General features: G+C 33.4%; 2 protein-coding genes across 2 annotated transcripts; both read left to right on the top strand.

Moving 5' to 3' along the window:
- Positions 1-5,199: 5,199 nt before the first annotated feature.
- LOC132643695 (uncharacterized) lies at positions 5,200-6,273 on the top strand. The gene has a single exon (XM_060360218.1). The coding sequence runs from the start codon at positions 5,303-5,305 to the stop codon at positions 5,921-5,923; it is 621 nt and encodes a 206-aa protein (XP_060216201.1). The 5' UTR covers positions 5,200-5,302; the 3' UTR covers positions 5,924-6,273.
- Positions 6,274-14,496: 8,223 nt separating this feature from the next.
- Positions 14,497-19,684, top strand: LOC132643682 (protein PHOX1-like). Its single transcript, XM_060360196.1, has 4 exons — positions 14,497-15,174; positions 15,542-17,554; positions 17,641-17,869; positions 18,930-19,684. The coding sequence occupies exons 2-3, from the start codon at positions 15,610-15,612 to the stop codon at positions 17,781-17,783; spliced, it is 2,088 nt and encodes a 695-aa protein (XP_060216179.1). The 5' UTR covers positions 14,497-15,174; positions 15,542-15,609; the 3' UTR covers positions 17,784-17,869; positions 18,930-19,684.
- Positions 19,685-19,728: the final 44 nt, after the last annotated feature.

The raw sequence follows: 19,728 nt of genomic DNA, 5'->3' as shown, positions 1-19,728 counted from the left end.
CATTATCTTACATACACCGCACCATTGGAGTGTGTCACGGGGACATCAAACCTCAAAATCTTTTGGTATACTCATCAATCTCATTGACTTTTCTGTTTATTTCCTTTTAGCTTTGGTAAAAAAATATTGTTTCCGGTGACTCTTTGGCTGCAGTTCCGTCAAAATATATGTTAGCTTGAATATCTGCTCCAAATGTGTGGGAAAAAATGTATCAAAGATATGTTTTAAGTTTGTCAATTATTTGGTGCATGGAGAAGAATAATGCAATTTGGTTGATCGCTTCTAAGAGAATAATTTCTTTCCTCATGTGCTCATTACTCTTCTTAGAATCTTCTTGCTCTAGTGATCTACTGAGAGAAACAAAAGGATGCCACATGATTGGTGTGTTGTATGTACAGTGAGATAGGAGTGAGCTTGCACCCATGAGCTCATCGTTCTGCGTTTATTTTGTCAGTGGACATTGTGTGGTGATAATATGGTTTGCTGTGCTGATATGAGCTTTCATCACTTATTGGGATGACATCTTATCTTTCGATTGGATTCTATTACGAAGATAGTTATATGAGATACTGATATCGACATATTTGGTGCACTTGTTGTGGTCTTACCTAGACAGGAAACTTATTCTGCTTAGCTCATATATAATTCAGAAAATTTAATCAACTTTCTAACCATTGCCTTTATAATATCCTCTTTATCGGCTCTTGAAGGGACTGTAACTAAAGAATACTAGAAAGAAACAGTGAAAGAGGAGAATTGAGGTGACCCTAAAATATAACAGGAGAGAAATTTTTTTTACTTGTATAACGTGAACGGATCCACGTTATACAATATAAATTGTATAACGTGGATCCGTCCACGTTATACAAGTTATAATTGTATAACGTGGACTGATCCACGTTATACAATTTATATTGTATAACGTGGATCAGTCCACGTTATACATGTAATTTTTTATTTTTTTTTTGGCTTTTGGTTGAATCGTCTGACAAGGTAAAAAATATTTTTGGGGTATATCGTGGATCAGCCCACGATATACCCGTTTTGGTATAATAATTTTTAGACATTCCCTTTTGGTAAAAACCGTGTAGTTTTATGCCCTTTAGGCTCCGGACTCCGATAAAAACCGCTATAATTAACATGGTGTATGAAAAATTTAATCTGAATGGTAATAGTTACAAGACTACTGAATTCAGAACTTATACATTACCTTTCATAGTGACTTTCGATGCACTCTGCAACCTATTACTTTCAGAGGCGAATCTAGGATTTCTAGAGCATGGGTTCACCATTGAAAAAAAAAAAGTATTAAGTGGGAATTGATCCCTAGTCCCCTAGGTAGATAACTCAACTTTCAACCAAGTGCACCATTTAGTCTTTTGTAGTATGTGTTCCAGTAGGTAGTATTATACTAATTTTAAAAAATATATAAATAAAATACCTAATTTTACGGCGAGATCATGTGTTCACGTGCTTCAAAACTCGTTAAGTTTTAGACAAAAATTGGTGAAATTCGATGTGATTTATGCATGAGCTGTTAAATAGATAAACTATCTTTCATCTCGAATGAAATAAAGTTTTAATTGTTAGATCAAATTAGCAACAAACGGCATTCAAAATCAAATGTCCATAATATAACGTTACTAACAATATAGAGGAAACTTGAAAATAATATCTTGAATAGTTTGATAAAGCAACCCTAGTGTGTCCCAAAGGGTGGTTTAAAAGGTCAACACCAATTTAACTAACATTACTATTCTTATCATTAGAGAACCAATGACCTCATTGCAACTTGTTTTCGCAGTCACCATTTTGTAGCCATAGATATAGCGGCAATGCATATAAGTTTCTTTTTCTTTTAGTTTTCTTATACATTGGAACAATAAAAAAAGATTTTTAATTACAATTTAGTTTGAGGAAGAGGGAATGAAACTTCAAACTTTGCAGCCCACGACGAATTATAATTGGTAAAAAGTCTCCAACATTATTGATACTCTATGTGGTTTAACAGTGATGTATATGAACCTAATGACATATTTAATAAGGCTTTATTCGATTTACATGACTATGATAATGCTTTGCTAGCTTCATATGATTTTACTTGTATATCAGAATCCAGCATGAAAATATTAATGTGGCACAAGATGGGATTGTTATTTTCACAAATGCAGGTTTACAGGTGGAAAAGGAGAAGACAAGCATTGAAATGACGACTATGGATAGTTGTGATGATCTGCTTCATGTCTTTGGCACCTCTATTCAATTTGTAGGGAAGACCATAACTGATGAAGCGCTAATAATTCAGCAGGCTTCGGAAAGAGCGTTAGAGCGTTAGAGAATGGCTGGTCAAAGGTTCATATACTATCAAATGCGAAGAATGTGATACAAAGGTTACAAAAGAAGATGACAGTTTCTTGGGAAATAGATACCGCTTGCGAGGATATATGGATATTGACGAGTTCATTTGAAGATATCAAATTTGTATATATCCCTGAAAATGGAATGTGCTAGCTCATAATAATCTAGCTTGTTTTCTCAAATTGGGTTTGTATCTGATGCAGTGGCATCTTACACGCAGTGTAAACATATTATTCCGTAATATAATGCAGTTGTTTACGGTAAAAAAATGTAAACAATTCCAAGTTAATTATTTTCAGCTCGAGCCTCGATATATATATATATATATGCAAAGATTATGTATAGCAATTAATAGATTGAACTCACGCAAACATTGAGTAGTACTCTACAATCTAGATATGTTATAATTTGTGTGTAAATTGTGATTTTGAAATTTAAAGTATCATCTAATTAACCATGACTTGGATAACGTTAAGACTTATCCAAGCAACCACTAGAAACCAAATATGTAGGTTGAGTAGTCTATAGATCTGCCGAATACATTGGTTTAATCTCAATCACAACACTTTGTGATCTTATCCTCTTAGTCTCTGACTTCTGCCAATTATATTTGCCATTGGAAATGGATAGCTTCCAATTAATGTGGATCTAATCCACTCCTTATTGGGATTATTGACACATAGCCATTGGGGTGGTTAAATGGGATGCCTCTATTCCTAATCAGAATTTCGAATTTAAGTACCAGAAATGAATAAAATCCCCATTAAGGAATATTTCCTTCTTAATGTCATACAAAATGTGCATATGAATTAGTCGAAGTTAGAAAATGCCGGATATCTTGTGGCTATAAAGGAAGAGAGACTATAATAACACGGAATATGTCACCCAATAATAAAAGCTTGGTGGCTCATAGATAGCCAAATGAACATGAACTGTTGGAGATTTTTTTTTTTTTTTTTAAATCTAAATGCATCGATCATCTGACTTTAATTGACAATTTAGAGAAAGACAGACTGGATTATTCGAGGCAAAGATAAGTGATAGGTGGGTTATTTGTGGATTAAATGAATTGTTAAATGTAATACCAAGTAAATTCACAAAAATAAAATGTACTTAACTTTTTCTAATGTTCTTTTTCTATAAATAACAGTCTAACTAAGTCGCGTAGAGATAAAAACCACGAATATGTCTAAATTAGTCGCGTAGAGGTAAAAACCACGAATATATCTAAATTATTTTCTTGTTTCAGTAGACTATGCATTAACTTGGGTGTTTTTTTCCTTTCATTTTTAGTTGCAATAGTTAAAGTAGAAGAACAATTTTAATTTATGCTTCTGGTGCGTAGTCTAATTTATGCTTCTGGTGCGTAGTCCCTTTCATGTGACATTATGTCTATATATTGGGTTTCCCCACATATGAAGCAAGGGAATAATGTAAAGCTTTTTAAAAGATCAAAGATATCTTAATCAACAATAAATAAGAAGGTTTGGTTTGAGGAGAAATCAAATCAAAACCTATTTTAAAATCGAACTAACCATTTAAACTTCGAACCAACTATGAACAGTAAATATATTAATTCCTAAATCAAGTTTGTGCTGATGCTCTAACACTGTAACACAACAAGAATGTATATTAAAATTTGTTGAAGATAGTGAATGAGATTCTAGTTAACCAATCGCTTGACTAAAGTTTACCTACCTGTTTTTGTTTCTTTTCTTTGGGATTACTTAAGGGTGTCATTTACTCCATTAAAATAAAAGCCGTACAACTTGTTCAGCCTTAACTCGTTTAAGCTAAGTTATGGTGGCGCATATGGTCCAATTTGATCAATTAAAGAAAAAACGTATCAAAATATAGAAAACACCTCTTTTTATTCTAACTTGTTTGATAATAGTCATGAGAAATAAATAAAAATGCTTTTGTTCACTTGATTTAGTAGTCAAATAAATTATAATAAATAACAAACAAATAAAAATTAATTTTAAGGTAGACATGTTATATTACCCTACTGTTCGATTTGAATTGACCCGATCAAATATCAACGGATTATAACCTTGTCTATTGATTCCATTCGTGTTAACCAAGCTATCGAAATATAGTCCTGACTCACTCATTTGATATCTTAATTACTCCTTCGTTCCTTTTCTACTTTGAAAATCTATATTTGACCATTACTTATATAATTACTTAATGATAAGGGTAGTATTGAAAGAAACATAATAAATCTTTTTTGATTTACTAAAATAAACAATAAAAAAATAATGACTCCCTCTGTTTCAATATATGTGAACACATTTGACTGGGTATGGAGTTTAAGAAAATAGAAAAGACTTTTAAATTTGCGATGTTAAATGCGTCACATATATTTTGTTTGGCTGAAATCACTGCATTAAGATAAATTGTTTTCAAATATAAAAATAGATCATCCTTTTTGCACGGATGAATAAAAAAAGGGGGTCATACAAATTGAAAGGAAATAGTTTTTAGTACAAAAGGGAAAGTATGATTCATATACCAAATTAAATTTGAATATCCATTATCTGAAATTTTATTGTTTCAAATACCAAATTAAAGAAAAATGGTTTAACCCAAAAGACGTGGTACCCTTCAATATCCCGTGCAAAAGCAGTCAGCCGAAACGGCTCCCAATTATTGTCGTTTATCCTACCTGTCACTGTCCAACTGAAAAGCCCATACTCAACCTCCACTCTCGGGTTAACAACTAATCATGGTTACTTTAAATAGGCTCACATTTTATTTTCCTAATCACACCTTAAACCTTCCTCTTATTTACAATCTGCCCATCTCTCCCTCCTGCTATAAATTTACCCTTCGAGACTCCCTATGTTTGCCAAACTGAATAGCCTTAGGGCACTTCAAGAAAAAAAAGTAAAAAATCTGTACAAACAGAAATTGTTTATATAGATCTCTCAAAGTAACAAAAATGGCGAATTCTTCTAGAAGATATCCTAGTGGACACGTGTCACTTAGATCGGCGCCTACTGGCCGGTCTGATGCGACGTCGTTCGCTTCGTACAGCAACTCTACATTTTATTCGTCTCCGTCAACCGGTTGTTTTAACCGGTCGACTTCACCGACGCGCGTGAATCTCCACGCGCTAGGGAGATCGTGTTCTCCGACGCGCGTGAATCTTCACGCGCCGGTGAATTCGTCTCCGAGTGTTAGATTCTCCATCGACAGATCCAGCTCTCCTAGCCGTTCGATCGCTGTGTCTAAGCAGATCTCGAAAAGGACATGTTTATGTTCTCCTACAACGCATCCTGGTTCGTTTCGGTGTAGTATGCATAAGAATATGAAGAATAACACGAATACGAATACGAATACGAATACTCAGTCTTCGATTTCGTATTCGCCTAACCGATTGAATGCAAGGAGATCGGCAATGACGAACTCGTTAGTGCGTATTTGTTCAGTTGAAGGTGATTTAGTGAAGCGTGCTTTGGCTGCACTTATTAGGCCATCTTCTCATCATCAAAGACGTAGAGGTGACTTTCAACCACGTCCTAGCAGGCTTTCCAGAATGTCAAAAGCAGATAACATGTGAAATGTGAAATTTTCCGTTTCCATTGGTTACAGGTTGGTGATTTGAAGCTCATATATTATCTGAAGCTCATCTCTTGAGAGTTTTCCGGCGGTGACGTCAGATTACGGCGGCGGTGATTACTAATCCGGCGAAATGAAAGTTATGAAGGACAATTTTGATGCAGTAATGGAAGTAGTAGAATTGATCTTCCTTGTACATATGGTTTTGTTGCAGTAACTGATTGCAATTTGAGGACAATTTGGACTTTTTAAAAATCAATTTAAACAGATTAAAAGTTAAAAACAAATTTGAAACTTTGATTAAGTTTTAATTTAATGAACACATCATAAAAGACTTGGATATGGTTGAGAAATTGTGTGGTGGCGTGACTTGTTTCGTTTTTTGTATTCGTTCGCAGCCTTTGTGTGTGTTTGCGTCTTGTTTGGCGTTCACCGTTCCGTTATGCTTTGGCGTTTCCCGTACGTTCGTTCGTTCGCCGTATATGCGTTCGTCGTGTTTTGGCATCGTTGCATCATCGTTCGAGGTATTTTTTTTTTTATATTTCATTTTTTATTTATTTACGTATTTATTATTTATTATTTATTTGCTGGTTGAATTTATTAATGTTTTTTTTTTTTTTTGTGTGTTTGTGTTTCAGGTTTGGCGCGTACGTATAAAGGTATAACAAACACATCTTCGTAACTTTGCCTTGTCTTGGAATCAGAGAAAAGGACCAAAATCATCCATAATGTTTGAGTTTGGATCAAAATCATACATATTCTTTCACATGGTGCACTAATAGTACATTATGTTTGCATAAGTGGTGCACTTTTAGTCACAATCCCAAATAAATTTAACGGAAAATAACAAAAATGCCCCTGAACTTTTAGAAAAGGTATAAAAATACCCTTTATTCATCTATTTTGCTAAAACTACCCCTCAATTCAACTTTTTGGCTCATTTATTCCCCTTGACTAACGGACAACACTAATTTTTTAAAAAAAAAAAAAACATAAATTGCACATGACATTTTATTACTGAAAAATTGATTTATTCTTTTAAAAAGAAATCTGAAACCTTGGAATTTTTTTAAATTTGGAAAACTTTTTTTTAACGAGTAAAACCTTGACTAACGGACAACACTAATTTTTTTTCTTTTCAAAATGTGAAAAATTGAATTTTTATAAAAATCTGAAAAAATTAAATTTTTTATGGAAAAACTGTGTTTAAAAAAAAAAACCAGAAAACTATCCTTTTTTAAATCTAGAAGAAAATTATGGAGTATTAGTTTTGCACATTTTACTTAAAAAAACAATCAGTTTTTCAGATTTAAAAATTGAATTTTCTAAAAAAAAAAATGGGGTTTCCACCCGTTAATTTTTTTTTTTCCAAACTTAAAAAAATTCCACATGTTTTAATGAAAATCCAATTCTGTTTTTATATATATATATATATATATATATATATATATATATATATATATATATATATATATATATATATATATATATAAAAGGCTTACTACATTTGTTTTTTTAAAGAAATGGATGTTGAAAAATTATTTTTCCTTATTCTACAAATAACGATTTTTCAGATTTCTTTTTAAAAGAATAAATCAATTTTTCAGTAATAAAATGTCATGTGCAATTTATTTATTTATTTTTTTTAAAAAAAATTAGTGTTGTCCGTTAGTCAAGGAGAATAAATGAGCCAAAAAGTTGAATTGAGGGGTAGTTTTAGCAAAATAGATGAATAAAGGGTATTTTTATACCTTTTCTAAAAGTTCAGGGGCATTTTTGTTCTTTTCCGTTAAATTTATTTGGGATTGTGACTAAAAGTGCACCACTTATGCAAACATAATGTACTATTAGTGCACCATGTGAAAGAATATGTATGATTTTGATCCAAACCCAAACATTATGGATGATTTTGGTCCTTTTCTCGATGGAAAATGGATATTAAATTCAAGTGGGACACTGGAACTTATTGAACAAATAAAAAATAAAAATAAAATTATTAGGAAAAGAAAAAATGGGGGAAGAGATTAATGTGAGATGGGGACCAACATAGCTGCCAGATCCTACTATTGAACAAATAAAAGGATAATAATAGTAAAGGCGAAAAGGGAGATAATATTTTGGAAATTAAACAAGGGAATATTTCATTAAAGAAAGCAATAAAACTGGATACAGGCTTGATATTGGTGGGTATGGCCAAGTTAGGAAGCTGGTGGTTACAAAAATGAAAAATACAGGCTAAATGGGAAATAATTCTTTGGAAATTAAACAATGGAATATTTCATTAATAATTAAAGCAATAAAACTGGATACAGGCTGGATATTGGTATGGCCCAGTTATGAACTTTCTGAAACATTGTGAACAGCTAATTTGGACATCTTAGAAGTCACGGTATGACTAAAATGGCTAGAGTCTAGTTGGCATATTGAGGGAACATAGAAAATGAGGAACAAGTCCAAAAAAAGAGGGCTTGAGTAGTCCCTACTTCATGTTCCCTTTTTGTTCATATTCTTTCACAATCCTATTCATGGAAAAATTCACCCCTGAAAAATGTATACGAAAAACTTGTGATACAATAGTCAAAAGGATTAGGGAGTTACGAGAATACAACTAAATTCTGTTCTTTCACACTTTAATTTTATCATAAATAACAAAGAACATAGAATTGATGGGGGAAACATGATTATCAAGTATCAACCTTAACCACAACATCATTGGAATGGGACTCCATTTGTTAATATCAAACAATTTTACATTTCTGTTAAAATTATGTCATGATATTTAGCCGCGGAATGCTAATGATCTTGCAAGAAATCTACAAGTATATTTCTCTAAATTAACATTCTTATTATTCATGCATGAAGCCTTGAACTATATTTCAGGGAATTCCTTACAAGATAGATTTGAACCAACACCTAATGATCTATAGTAAGTTATATCTAGCCTGTGTTTGGACGAGAAAAGAACATAAATGGTCCCTTAACTATGAGAGTAGGTTCAAAATAGTTCCTTAACTATGTACTTAACGGTTTTGGTCCTTTAAGTTTGCCACAAGTTAACCAAAATGGTCCCTTAACTATGAGGGTTGGTTAAAAATAGTCCTTTAAATATGCACTTAACAATTTTGGTTCTTTAAGTTCGTCAAAAGTTATCACTTTTAGTCTCCGACAAAATATTCATCTAACTCTGTTTGTTAGATTTGACGAGAACTATGAATAAAAAGGTAAAAAATAGCGAGAATTCACATTTAGAGGTACACATTATTAAAGAAACAGCCAAATACCTCAGGATAGAACCGACGGACGTTGGTCGGTTATAGGAAAAAATCGAGGAAAACCCCACAGACTTGATAACGTCAGAAAATAGTGTCTCGAAACACAAAGACCGACGGACTCTGTCGATTAAAATCGAGGGAGTCCGTCGGCTAAGTAAAATACACTAGACTCGTTTTTACTGAAAACTCGCTATAAAAATAAATACTTCCATTGTAGTGATTATTTTTAAAATAAAATAAAAAATCCGCACATTTTTCCTCGAAAATAACCGACGGACATCTGTTGGTTTTCGTAAAAAAAATAAAAATTAAAAGAAAATTATAAACTAGTGTCCCTCGATTTTATCCATCGGTTTCCGTCCATTGTTTTTTCGTTTGTTTTTAGTAGTGACAACTTTTGTAGTTTATGCTATTTCTAATTTATTTCTTAAGTCTGGTGTATTTTATTTAGTTGATGGATTCCCTCGTTTTTAATCAATAAAGTCCGTCAGTCTTTGTGTTTCGAGACACTATTTTCTCACATTATTAAGTTTGTTGGTTTTTTCCTTGGTTTATCTTTATAACGGATTAACGTCCATCAGTTTTGTCCTGAGGTATTTGGTCTTTTCTTTAGTGATGTGTACCTCTTAATGTGAGCTCTCGATAATTGTTTCCTTTTATTTCATAGTTCTCGTCAAATCGAACACACAGAGTTTGATGAATATTGTGTTGGAAACTAAAAGTGTTAACTTTTAGTGAACTTAAAGGACCAAAACTGTTAAGCGCATACTTAAGCGACTATTTTTAACCAACCCCATAGTTAAGGGACCATTTTTGTTAACTTGTGGCAAACTTAAAGGACCAAAACCGTTAAGTGCATAGTTAAGGGACCATTTATGTCCTTTTCTCGTGTTTTGACGGAAGAAGATTGAAAGATTTTTCCAAGAAACTTATGAATTTTGATTATTTTTTTTCAGCCGAACACCAAAAACCAAATTACTGAACCGAACTGGATTTACCATACCGATATTTGTTTTACCACATTTGAATTGAATTAGGCAGAAGGGTCCGGAACCCCCCTGAACTTGTCAATTTTTATTCAGTGTACACCTAAACTTTACGTTGGCCTAATTACCCCCCTAAACTTGAAAATATGATAGGTACGAGTCCTCCTGGACGCTGACAACCCATGGAGGTGGTCAACACGCGCTGCCACATGGATTTTTCTGTCCATGTGGCATTTTTTAAAGGGTAAAATATATATTTTTACTTTTTAAGTTCAACAATTATTTGAATCATCTTTTTCGGGCCAAATCTATAAAAAACGAACTTGAAAATATTTTGACTATAATATTTTTATTTGCCTAAAGATAATGATATTCTAATCAAGTTATTTTTATATAAATATTTTGACTATAATTTTTTTATTTGCCTAAAGATAATGATATTCTAATCGAGTTATTTTTATATATTTGGCCAGGAAAAGAAGAAATACATAGTAAGAACAAATAATCATTGAATCTAAAAAAGAAATCAAATAAAATATTAACCAAATATCTTATGAATTTGACCTGAAAAAAATAATGCACAGTTAAAATAAATAGCACTTGCATGAAAAGAAAAATACACAATATTTTTGTAAGAAATATACCGTCTAAACTTCATTACTTTTGCTAAACCTTATTTTTATTTGAATAAAATAAATAGAATTTCAAGTTGAAACTTTCAACTAAGTTATTTAGATTTGGATCCGAAAAAAGAAAAAAAAATACATAGCTAAAATAAATAATCATCATATCGAAAAAGAAAAAAACACAATTTGGATAAAATATGCAATGTATATTAAGAAAAACCAATAAGAAATACAATTGGATCAAATAAAATCATTATATTGATTATGTGGCAATTAATAGTTGAAAAATACCCCATTTGGAAGCTGATTTTTCGATTTTTCACCCATCCACGCGCCTAAAAGAGAGTGTATCCACGCTCTTTGCCACATCAGCGTCTAGGGGGGTCCAGGCTATCATATTTTCAAGTTGAGGGGGGTAATTAGGCCAACGTAAAGTTTATGTGCACACTGAATAAAAATCGACAAGTTCAGGGGGTTCCTAGACCCTTCTGCCATTGAATTATTGAAATCGAACTTTGAAAATTGCGAACATCCATCCCTAATGAATTGTTTACTATCATATATATATGGTAACATTAACGACTGGTTTGGATATCTTGATTAACCTGTGACGCCAAACTCATAATGTTAGGGCTTGAGAGCGGAGATCTAACCTCTATACGTGATTTCTCTAAAAACTAACATATTAAATGATGGGCAAATTATGAACATAGCTTGTCAAAATATCTTTTTTATTCAATATGTCATTACCGTACCAAAGTTTGATTTACTTACAGGATCAAACTTTGAAAATCCGATATTTGATATCTCTTTCAATTATCAATTACCGAATTACCGAAATTGAGCTTGAAATACCGAACTGAATACCAAACGCCTGCCCCTAATTGTTTCTAGTATCTTCCTATCTAAATTCTAAACATCCACAAGAGGAGACATTTCTAAACGATTCACCTCAATATAGTTGTATGCAGATTATAATGTGAAAAACGAATGCCTTTGTCACAATGCCAATTTTTCTTTTCGAAGAAAGTAAAATAGTTAAATTTAATAATCAAAAGAAAAGGGGAGTTGAAATAAATAATTTATTCGCTAATTAGGGCTTGGTAGGAAGGTTATAGGGTGTGAACTAAAGCGTGATTTACTTGGTTTATGTATTGAAGTTTTTTTGTTTGTGTATAACTCTATATGATCTTTGATATTCATCATTGGCTTGGTAGGAAGGTTATAGGGTGTGAACTAAAGGAGTCCGGAGCCTAAAGGGTATAAAAATACACGGTTTTTATCAAAACGGAATGTCAAAAAATTATTATACCAAAAGGGGTATATCGTGGATCAGCCCACGATATACGCCAAAATATTTTTTCTGTGCCAGACCACCAATTCAAAAATAAAAATAAAAAATTACTTGTATAACGTGGAGGGATCCACGTTATACAATATAAATTGTATAACGTGGATCAGTCCACGTTATACAATTATAACTTGTATAACGTGGACTGTTCCACGTTATACAATTTATATTGTATAACGTGGATCCCTCCACGTTATACAAGTTATATTTTTTTCCTTTGAAATGAAGAAGGTGATACAGAACCTTTGTTTAATTTCATTTTACTGGGTATGTTTATAGGAAAGAGACGAGCTGTTTAACCATTTCAAGATGATCTGATACTCAAAATGGCATTACCTGATCTAATGAGGCAATTTTGGGTCGCGTACAAGCTGTTTCATTAATTGCAGGGACAAAGTAAAGTTGGGAGTACCGGCTATAAGAGAAAGGATTTTTGGTACTAGAAGAAGCTATAACAGGTTGCCCTAATGGTAAAGATAGAAGAGAGAATGGAGCCTGAAATAAATTATTTGAAACTTTTGCTTCAAACAATAATGAATTTGTTACCGAGTATTTGCAAAAATATAACTTGGTTTATGTATTGAAGTTTTTTTGTTTGTGTATAACTCTATATGATCTTTGATATTCATCATTAGTCTAACTAATCTAGATTTACGACCGCGTAAGATTCATTGAAGAAGGAAATGCTTCTTATCATGAATTTTTTCATTTTTAAGGATGGAACCCGAAATTTCTAATTAATTATGGAACGTGCATTCATTTCAACGCACTCCTTAGCGGTCATTCATCTGCTAGCGCAAAGACTTTGCTGATCACGTTATGCTGACTATCCTAAAACAATAAATTAATGCATTATCAAGACATAACTAAGCACAAACTTAGGAATGATAATGGGAAAAGATTTAAATGTGACAGGTCAAAAAATGAAGCAGGACTGTAGACCATTTATTTAAAAAGCAAGAAATATTTATGTCCAACATTATGGGCTTAGAAACTTTTCTTGGTTCATCCATCGATTTCACAACAAATTGTATTTCTCTTAATAGTTCCAGTTCTCATTAATAGTTTGTAAGGTAAGTGTTCCCATAACATAAATTTCTTCTTATACAAAATGGAGGAAAGACTTCAAAAAGTGAAGTAGGACTGAAAATAAATGTTGTCTAATGGCCTTTAATTTTTTGCCAAATTTGCTCCATTACATTTATATAAAATCTATATAAGGTTTATGTAATCTTATGACAGTCAAACAAGTGAAGCTACTGTTACTTTAGAGGACATATTGATTTTGGGAGGTCATTCTTTCTACTAGGCGAATGTATATTAACTTTTCTTGATTCAAAAAATCAAAAAAGAATAAACAATCAATTATTGGAGGCTCAAAGTAAACGAGTGAAAACTCCATCTTATAAGGTCACACATAGGTGGTTAGATAAAGTCATGGTCGAGGGCGGTGAAGTAAGACATGAGACTTTCTTGCTCTATGGCTTTCACGATTTGTCTTCTCTGGATTCACTTGTTATAATATTGTAAAAGAAGCTTTTCCCGTCTTGCTAAACGTAACAAAATCGCGATTATACTTGCCTTACTTGAAATCATCCAAGGAGATCTATATCTGTTGAAAGATGCTATGTCTGCAATGAATAATGGAAATTTAATCAAAATAGTATTAGAAGCTTAAATTCTGAAGAATCTCTATTATTCATTGCAGTATAACATGCATTTCTTTAAACGCTTTCAAGAAAGGCAAGTGCAAACGAGATTCGGTTGCTTTTAACAAGAGGGACGATAAGAAAAACTTCTTTTACGATGCTATCATAAGTGGACCTTGGGAACAAATCGTGAAAGTCATATAGCAAAAAAGGCTTCATGTCATGTTTCACCGTCCTCTCCCATGAATTAGTCTACCCACCAACCATGGGTGGCCTTGTGAGATGAAGTTTTCACTCTTTTACTTCGAGCCTCCAATAATTGATTGTTTATTTTTGTTTGATCTTTTAAATCAAGAAAAGTTAATACACATTCCCTTAATTGAAAAAATGACCTTCCAAAACCAACACTATCTAAGGTGGCTTCACTCAGAGGAAAGTCAAATGTATTTATTTTATAGCAACATTTCTCCCTAAAGCAAACACGTAATTTAGTTTTTTACTGGATCTGGTAAATGAAACTTAGTATGAAATCATATTAGTCCTTCAGATGATATCGATCAGTTGTTCTTCGATTTTTATTACAAGTCCATCTTCAAAATTGAAAAATGCTGGATTTTCGATCGGTTTAGGTTACAATTTCATGGATTCAAATGATTGATTTAGCAAAATTAGGTTAAGGGGTATAGATTGACGACCAAACTAGTCCAAATTAGGTCAAGGGGTATAAGTTAACGACCAAAATTAGCTTAAGTATCATCTTGATCATTTTATCTGGCTGCCTTGCTAAGTTGCTAGTAATTCTAACATAAGTGTAGTGTGTGTGTGTATATTTGTACACATTTAATCAATTTTTCTTTGTAATTTTTGCATGTATAAGCGTATGCAATATTTTAGAACATTAATGGATTTTTTTCTAAAGTTTATAACAAAATATCCGAACAGAATGTTTTTATACGTGAATCTCTGTAGGCCTTTGTTCAAAATTATGGAGGGCACGTCTTGTTAAAAGCGAACAAGACGTGAACATAGAAACAAACATGGAAGGGAAAAGAAAAGAAAACAATCATTGCAGATTTGCTTTTCATTTTTCAACATTTCCTTTTCTCTTCCACATATAATATCAATCAATTAATTACACTTCAATTTTGTGTCAATTGAGCTTTGATTAGATGAATGTTTTGTATCCGTCAAAGATTCTTCATAATTGAATTTTTTTTTAAAAAAAATTATGTCTGACTGTCAATCTATTCAACCCTCTTTGTTTTTCTTTCTGATCATTAATGTTGTCATGTCACTCCTCTTCAATCATCATTAATGCTGATACATGATCTTTTTTGTTTGGACAGAGTGTTCACCTGTGTATTGGAGGTAATCCATTTTTCTTTTTTGGTCTTTTTTCCAATTGAGGTTACATCTCCATATCAAATTCCATGAATCAAAGTTATAGTTATATGTAGAGTGTCATCTGATTTTTTTCTCTTCCTGTTTTATTTTTGTTGCTGAGTAATGTGGGTTCTTGAATAATGAAATCTTTGATTACCTTTCTTCCATGAGTTTGGTGGTCTTTAACTATTCAATTCAGTGTTGAACATGTTTAAAAAATTGGTCTTCATTTCATTATTTTGATTATTCTTCAAAATTTATTTCTGTAGCATCATTATTGTTATTTAATTTGTTTTCTCTGGTCGAGTAATTAGTATTTATCTTCCTTTCTTTTCCTTTTTTCACTTTTTAGGACTAAATCAAGGTTGTGAAGCATTGATTTTAGACTACCCTTAGATTAGCTTTATTGGGGTGACAGCCATGGGGAAGCCCACTGGGAAGAAGAAAAGTCATGTAAAAACAAAATCCAATGCTGGAAATGTGAAGCATGGCAAAACTATTCCAGAGCATAAATCCAAAGCATTTGATGAGGACACAGCTGTGTTCATCAAGATGGCTAAAGAATTGAAGGAAGAAGGCAACAGGCTCTTTCAGCAGCGCGATCACGAGGGCGCTATGTTAAAATATGAGAAGGCACTCAGATTGCTTCCTAGGAACCATATTGATGTTGCCTATTTGCATAGCAACATCGCTACTTGCTATATGCAAATGGGGATTAGTGAGTTTCCAAGAGCTATAAATGAATGTAACTTAGCACTTGAAGTTGCTCCCAAGTATACCAAAGCTTTGTTGAAGAGAGCAAAGTGTTATGATTCATTGAATAGGCTTGATTTAGCTTTAAGGGATGTGAACCATGTTTTGAGTATTGAACCTAATAATTTAACAGCTTTGGAGATTGCAGATAAAGTTAAAAGGGAAATAGAAGAAATACTTGATGTTGAAGAAAAAAAAGTAGTCTCACCCATTCCACCATCTACCAATGTTGTGAAGGATAACATGAAAAAGAAGAACAGCAAATTTGATAGAAAGAGAATTGTTGAGATTAATGAAACCATGAATGATGGAGTCGAAGAAAAGAAAGCTGAGGACAAGGTGGTTGTGGAGGAGAAGAGACGCGTTGTGGAAGAAAAACCGGTGACAAGAACAGTGAAGTTGGTTCTTGGGGAGGATATAAGATGGGCACAGTTACCAATTAGTTGCAGTTTTCGACTTGTGAGAGACATAGTTCTAGATCGTTATCCAAATTTGAAGGGTGCTCTTATCAAGTATAAGGATCAAGAAGGTGACTTGGTTACCATCACAACTACTGATGAGCTCAGGTGGGCTGAATCATCTGTTGATCCTCAAGGTTCTTTGAGACTCTACATTAAAGAAGTTAGTCCAGGTGAAGAACCTACATATGAGGCTATGAGAGCTGAAGAAGATGTGAATTCTAGCATTTGCAAATCAACTATAGTAAAAAAGGATGGGCTTGTTGAACTGAATAAAGGACCAACTTGCCCTGAGAACTGGTTTGTCCAATTTGCAAGGCTATTCAAGAACCATGTTGGAATTGATTGTGACTCGTATCTGGATCTTCACGAGGCGGGAATGAAATTATATTCAGAAGCTATGGAGGACACTGTTACAAATGAAGAAGCAGAGGAGCTTTTTGACATTGCTTCAGCTCAGTTCCAAGAGATGGCAGCTTTGTCTTTGTTTAACTGGGGAAATGTACACATGTCTAGAGCAAGAAAGGAAGTATTTTTCACAGGAGAGGGGGGTTCTGGGGAGACGGTGTTGGAGCAGGTTAAATCTGCATATGAATGGGCAGAAAAAGAATATGAAACTGCAGAAATGAGGTATGAAGAAGCTCTTAGAGTCAAGCCAGATTTCTACGAAAGCCTTCTTGCACTCGGTCAGCAGCAGTTTGAACAAGCAAAACTCTTATGGTACTATTTGATTGGGAGTAAAGTTGAGTTAGAGGCAGGGACATGTTCAGAGATCTTGGAGCTATATAACAAGGCTGAGGAAAGCATCGAAAGAGGGATGGAAATGTGGGAAGAGATGGAAGAACAGCGTCTAAATGGACTCTCGAAATATGAGGAATATAAAGCTCAGTTGCATAAAAGGGGGTTGGATGGTATGCTTAAAGATAAACCAGATGAAGGAGCTAAAGAGCAGGCTGAAAACATGAGGTCTCAGATTTACCTGTTATGGGGAACCATGCTCTACGAACGTTCCGTAGTGGAATTTAAGATAGGATTACCAACCTGGGAAGAATGTTTAGATGTTGCAGTTGAAAAGTTTGAACTAGCTGGAGCATCTCAAACTGATATTGCAGTCATGATAAAGAACCACTGTTCCAATGAAACTGCTATGGAAGGTAAAATATGAGTGAGATATTTGTTAAGTTTACGTTTTGTTTTTCTCAAGTGATTTTTTAAACATCTTGTACCGATTATATTCCAGGGTTCAAAGTTGATGAGATTGTACAGGCATGGAGCGAGGTGTATGATACAAACAGGTGGCAGACCGGGGTGCCAGCTTTCAGGCTAGAACCATTGTTCCGTCGTCGGGTTTCAAGTCTTCATTCTATACTGGAAAATATTTGAATTCCAAAGCTAATGATACACTAAAGCAAAGACTATTGGTATCGCCCCGACAAGTTTATGTGGTGATATACTTCTCAAGTCAACATGTAAGTAACTGCTTCCTAGAGTAGTGTGTTATTATAAATATTGTTCATCCTCTACATGCTATTGTGACCTAATGGTGGTGAGAATAACTCAAAGCATGTTACCCTTGAGGTTTCTGACGCTTTTCCTGTGTGTTGTTTCCATTCTTGAACTATTACAGAAAAATGAAACCATAAAAAGAGTAATTCGCGCAGCAGAAAAAGAAAAGGAAGAGCATAATATCTTGACATGCATGTTACTCTGAATAAGATTTCATGTGAAATTTTCTTGATTGACAATATTATCATCTCAAAACATAGATTTATTTTATGTACGTTCCTTGTGCTTGTTGTGGTTTGTCTTGGGATTTTGCCGTACCGTCACTTCAGCCACAAGTCAGAATGTCATGTTAGCTTCATTCGGAATAGGACCGAATAAGCTGTAAAGGAGCTCAAACAGAAAGTTAGGAAGTCTATTTTTTAGTCCTCCTTATAGAAGCAGAAGTTAAATAGGACTAAATCTGAAGAATAGTCCGTCCTTAAGGGCAGAAAATCTGAGAGTGAAAGAAAGCATAAGAAACGCTCCTCTAGAAATGCTGCTTAAAAGAAACTTGAAAACTCAGTTACTCCCTCCATCTCAAAATACTTGTCGTGTTTTTCATTTACAGGCCCCTTAAGTAAATATTAATTAGGAGAGGTGTTTGACTATTTTACCCTTATTTATATCTTAAGATATAATCTCTCTTCATTGAATTTACTCAATCTATGTGCCATAATTGAGGTGCTTGTAGCCTTCAAGAACAATTACTACTAAGGGTAAAATGGAAAAAAATAACTAATTTGTCTTGAACTGCTAAAGTGACAAGTATTTTGAGACAGATAATTTTAGGACAAGTATTTTGAGACGAAGGGAATAGAAGATACTGATTATATTCCATTTCGAAAAAAAAAAAAAAAACTGCCTCTATTGCTTTTGTTTTACTGGGAGAGGGATCATACATATTTGCTTTCAATATTAACTACTCTTTGTTAAATGTACAAGATGTATTCCCTTCACTCAAAAGATTTTCTCGTGTTTCTGCAGATCCTTTCTTGTGGATTATTGTCTTCCTGATCTGCTATTTGCTTTGGAAGCAAAAGCAAATAGCTCTTACATCGCTGAGTTTCGGCTTTTGAAGACATTGGTTTGTTCTTATGTGAAGATTTATGTACCATCATTGGCTTTTACGGTCTTTTTTTCCATGCAACTTAGTTGCATTCAATTTTCCACACAGCTAGTAAACTATAACATTGGATTTGTAAGTCCGTTGTATATAGAAAAAATTGCACCTTCAGTTTTTGTCTTCATTCAATCCTACAAATTTTGTATATGTACAACAACAACATAACCAATGAGATTTTGCATATGTATTTTTTAGAAATTGTCCTCGTTTCATATCATATTTTAGAGCGTCTCGTGAAGATCCCATTGTTTCTTTTCTACTTTTGTTTTTCCTTCCCTTTCGAAATCCTTGGCTATAGCTAGCCAAGAGAAATTTATGCTATTGTTTGCTATACTTCCCATTGTTATTGTTAGCCATCCAAATCGGAAAGACTAGAAATTAAGAGGACAGAAAATGCTGTAAAGGTGCTGTAAGAAAAAAAAACAGGGATGTAAGTTAACAGGGTGAATATATTGCATTTATATGTGAAAATCTATTAGAATTGATATTGATATATATTAAGAGAAGTGAACCTACCAATTCAAGAGAGTCAGGTGCAGTTGGCATTTGCTCCTCAGGTTAGTTAAACTCAAGCCACTTCCTGGATCTGCCCCTGCCTGGCAATCTTCATATTGTGTTTTTGGAAAGAAACTACCTAGCTAAAGAAATGCAAAGAAAGTT

The sequence above is a fragment of the Lycium barbarum genome, chromosome 1 (assembly GCF_019175385.1).
Source record: "Lycium barbarum isolate Lr01 chromosome 1, ASM1917538v2, whole genome shotgun sequence".
Lineage (NCBI taxonomy): Eukaryota > Viridiplantae > Streptophyta > Magnoliopsida > Solanales > Solanaceae > Lycium > Lycium barbarum.
Note: the sequence above shows the minus strand (reverse complement) of the source record. Positions and strands in the feature narration are given on the sequence as shown.